This window comes from Pterocles gutturalis, unplaced genomic scaffold, assembly GCF_000699245.1.
Source record: "Pterocles gutturalis isolate BGI_N339 unplaced genomic scaffold, ASM69924v1 scaffold51086, whole genome shotgun sequence".
Classification (NCBI taxonomy): Eukaryota; Metazoa; Chordata; class Aves; order Pterocliformes; family Pteroclidae; genus Pterocles; species Pterocles gutturalis.
This window is the reverse complement of record NW_010104891.1, coordinates 11,684-15,917: the sequence shown is the minus strand read 5'-3', so window position 1 is coordinate 15,917 and position 4,234 is coordinate 11,684. Positions and strand designations below refer to the sequence as shown.

At 47.9% G+C, this 4,234-nt stretch overlaps 1 protein-coding gene across 1 annotated transcript; it reads left to right on the top strand.

Annotated features, from left to right (window-relative positions):
* The first annotated feature begins 71 nt into the window (after nucleotides 1-71).
* Nucleotides 72-2,909, top strand: LOC104471737 (basic leucine zipper transcriptional factor ATF-like 3). The gene is made up of 2 exons (XM_010087191.1): nucleotides 72-272; nucleotides 2,724-2,909. The coding sequence occupies exons 1-2, from the start codon at nucleotides 72-74 to the stop codon at nucleotides 2,907-2,909; spliced, it is 387 nt and encodes a 128-aa protein (XP_010085493.1).
* Nucleotides 2,910-4,234: the final 1,325 nt, after the last annotated feature.

The following is a 4,234-nucleotide window of genomic DNA, read 5'->3' as shown; positions in this document are numbered from 1 at the left end:
GGATGCGGTACCCTTTGCAGGCACCGTGAGGTTTGTGGGAGGCCAGGGTTAGGTGCTGTGAAATGGGGAGTATGGGCTCCTGCTCAGCAACCCTTCCACGCCTGACTTCGGGAGTCTCCGTTTGCACCTTAAAAACCAGCGAGATGTTTCTGGCTTGTGTCTTCCAGAGTCATGAAGAAGATGACAGGAAGGTAAGGAGGAGAGAGAAAAACCGAGTCGCTGCCCAGAGGAGCCGGAAGAAGCAAACTCAGAAAGCAGATAAACTTCATGAGGTGAATGGGTACTTGATGTTTTGCAGGCACGTCTTGGTTACTGCGCATGGGACTTGACAATAAATGGGACTTCTGAGCAGGTGTGGGCCTGTCTTCACACTAATCCAGCTCAGAGAGCTGTGGGTGTGCGGCAGGGACAGGCGTGTGCAGGGAGCCTCTCCAGGAGCTCCCACACCCTGATGCTCAGGTTGGACAGTGCAGCTCTGCCAGCAGTGACACTGACAGGGAGAGGCAGACGTGGTCCTGCCCTCGCCTCATGTCCCTCTTTTGCTGTTTCTGTGACCACCCAGAGAACTGGATCACAGGGCTCCTCTGGGCTAAAACAAACCTGTTTTCTTCTGGATTAGTGTTAAGCTTGTCACATTCACTGTGGCAGTGGATGAATGATTGCTGCCTTACGAGAGAGAAGGCAATGGAGGGGAAGGATGGGACTGTGCTTCTTAGTGGCTGTGCTGGCTTAGGTTAATTCTAGAACTGTGGTGTGAGATAGAAATACCCAGTTGAAAAGGCTTCTTAGGAACTTCAAAACCTCCAGGCGTGAGAGCTCGGTTCAGTTAGCTGTTATACTTGTATGCTCTAATAAATAACAGTGGGTGTTTCCAAAAAAACATGAAAGTAACTGATTCTTCCAGAAACTCTTAATACTTCTCAATATCACAACGTGGTGTAGTTTTCTCTGGTCCCCACTGCAAACGCTGGAGAGCAGGAATCCCCTTTCTCTGGTTTTGGGTGTTACCTCACACAACAGTGCTTTTGCTGTAGCTGGGACTGTTGGGGTAGGTGTTAGTTCTGCTGCTGCAATTGTGGCTGAGTCCGTTGGTCAGTTCTGGAGGTTCAGCACAGGCTCTTCTCTTTCTCAGTGTGGAAGGATCTGCCAAAAGTCAGCAGAGGCCAAGAGGGGCAGTGTGGGGAGTTTTGGGTTTGGTTTTTCCCAGATCTCCTCTGAGTCAGCGCCTGAGAAAGCCAGGTGCAGAGTGCTTCTGGAAAGGGGTAACCCCTGGCTTTTGTGGATTCTTTTCTGGGCCCTGCGCCATCCTCCAGCCTCTCTGATGTTCCTCCTGGACTTAAGGATCTTCCAAATGCTGGGAATCTTCATTCTGGGGCATGCAGGTTTTCCCAGCTGCAGGCAGATCTGGTTGAACAGGCATTTGTTCTCAGCAAGAACAATTTGACAGTCTCATCCCTAAAAATGGGACAGAGCAATGGGACAGTAACAGTTACTCCAAAACCCAACCCCGTGGGATTTGGGGCAACAAGAGGTGTGCAGAGCCAGAGTCAGGGATGGACAACTTTTCTGGAGTCTGTCTATAATTAACGTGTTCAGAGGATTGTGCCTGTTTTACTCTGTGGGTGAGAGGTGGTGGGTGGTGCAAGGGTGGCGAGAGGATCCAAACTTCTGCAGCAAAGGGCAGCAGAGGCAGTGCCAGGCTGCCCAGAGGAGCATTGCATGCAAGGCTCTCCCTGCTGCCCGATAAACAGGCCTTTTAAGGCATGTGTAGGCTTTGAAGTTGTTCTGAAGCTTTCCCGGGGAGGTGAGACCGAGTGGGTGGGTGTTGAGTCCTAGGCCAGCAGCGAGGTGCAGACACCTGCAGGTTTTCCGTGGGCTGGCTCTGAACCTCTTGCTCTCTTCTCTTTGGGATGAGAAGTCTTGACAGCAGGGACACGTGAAACATGCAGTTATCAAGAAATGTGACACATGAGTCTCATATCTGTCACAGATGTATGCTGCAGAGCATCTCAAAACTCCCCTGCAGTTAGCAGCAGCTTATTCATTGCCAGAGAAACCTTAGCTCAAAAGCAGCCTGGGTCAGGAATAACCAAAGCAGTGAGTGGTCAGGCCTTCTGGTGACAAAGTGGGGCTGGGAGCAAGCTGGCATGACGCTCCCCTCCTCCTGCTCTGGAGTTCCCGGGCACCTGAGCAGGTTGCTACAAGCCCCATCCAGGCAGGAGGAGAGCGGCTGGCAGCGAGTGCACTGTGCGAGGTGTGTGGCTCGGCCAGCACCTGGGTAAACCGCCTTTCCCTGCACTGGCCCAGGGCGGGGGCTGCCCTTTCCTCACTGCCAGTGCCAGGCACCGGGTTTTCCCAGCACCTACCTGCACTCAGTGCTTTCATTTTCTCTGCTCTGCCTGGCCCAGGGCTGGACGAGCCCACCATGCAGTGCAGCCACCCGTGCCCGCAGCCCTGGGCTGCTGGGGACCCCCGAGGGGTCCAATGGCACCCCCTGATCTTCAAGGCCACAGAGGGAATTGCAGCATGGTCAGGGCACAGGTCATAAAGCACTTGTCCTGTTTCAGCACCCAGGCTGTGTCTGTCTTTCCTTAGCATTTTGCACGTTGTAATGAGAAACCACCACAGTTTTTCTACAGTTACATGAATATACTCAAGGTGGAAGCACTGAAAGGAATGTTTTGACTATAAGTAGGCTTTTATTTTTTTCCTCCTCCTTCCAGGAATATGAGTCTCTTGAGCAAGAAAATACCTCCCTGAAAAGAGAAATCGGAAAGCTAACAGATGAAATGAAACACTTGAGTGAAGTGTTGAAGGATCATGAAAAGATCTGTCCACTACTGCACTGCACCATGAACTTTGTGACCGTACCAAGGCCCGATGCACTCACCAGCTGTCTGCCAAGATGAGAGCTCTCCTCCACCGCCTTTAAATGTGATGTGGGAAAGTGCCATTAACAGGAGGTTTGAAGAACTGCCTACTTACGTTGCAGGTCTTCCATCAAAGAGGGCTGGACTTGACCATGCAGCTCTTCTCCACCTTGAAGTGTTATAGTCTTCTGAATCTCAGGAAAACACCGTATGGAAAAAAGACAATTTGAACTGCAACTTCTTATTTGGTAGAATCTTCAAGCCACGATTTTGCATTCAGAAATGTCACAATGTGGTGCAGCCCACTGTCGCGTGATGGAATGTAGACAGGGAAAAGTACCGACCTTGGGCTGGGATGCCTTTCTCCCACACGTGCACTGCCAGTAACCCTTTGTCACTTGTCATCCATGTATATCACGTTCTGGCTGCTGTTTTTTTTTTTCCTCTGAACAGGTTTGGTTAATAAAAGTGATGTCCCATCTTTATGACCTTCTCCACCTTCTTCAATAAGCAATGTTTTTATAACATATCTACTTTTTCTTTACTGGTCAAATCCAAAGTCTAATGCTAATCTTCCTGTCAGTTGTTTTATTATTTGCTTATTGCCTCTTCATTGGCTCCTCTTTTGAAGTGTGTTTAACAAAGGAGTCTTCCCAGTCTTTATTTCATTAATATCCCCAGTCATCAGCCCTGCCAACATGAGCTCTTGGAGTGTTTTATATCCTAAAATACGGCTTGGCCAGTTTCTAGTGATGATTGTCTGCTCTGCATGGAAGAAAAGCAAAACAGAGTTTGCTGGTTCTACGTATTGTTTTTAAAAGCAGATTTTAAAATTTACTGTTTTAATGCACCCACTGGAAATTAACAAGTATCTTAATCCTTCTTTTTGCATATTGCTTCTGGTAAATGGTGTCCATGGATAGAACAAACTGAGTTAGGCTCAGCATTTTGTTGTGTGTCCACACTGAGGATGTTTGATATCTGTTTGCAAGAAAAGCCTTGTTTTCTTTTAACTTTTTTTTTTTTTTCCAAAAAGGAAGAATTATGACATTAGTGAGGAATATACAGAAAGATATTTCTACTTTCTCTGAAGATTCTTAGTAGTGTCAGGCTCTAAAAATGTGAATGCTGTAGCCTGGGATCCAGCAAAGAGTGTTTTTCTCACAGTATTTCCCAGCACCTCTGGAAAATAAAAGAGCACCTCTGGAAAATAAAAGCTCCACCCCTTTTCCAACACTCTCCCTTCAGCATCTGGATTTTTTTCAATTCAGCTCATGGAATTAATTTCTCCCCTCACCAGGACTGTAGTATTTATCAGCAGAATAGGATCTGAAATGTCTGAAAGATTCTTTTTCCTTTTTAGC

Excerpts from the sequence above, each read along its gene's own strand:
- LOC104471737 (XM_010087191.1), top strand. The coding sequence starts at position 72 with ATGGGCTCCTGCTCAGCAACCCTTCCACGCCTGACTTCGGGAGTCTCC. Across the intron at positions 273-2,723 it reads AAGCAGATAAACTTCATGAG|GAATATGAGTCTCTTGAGCA; the intron begins GTGAATGGGTAC and ends TCCTCCTTCCAG.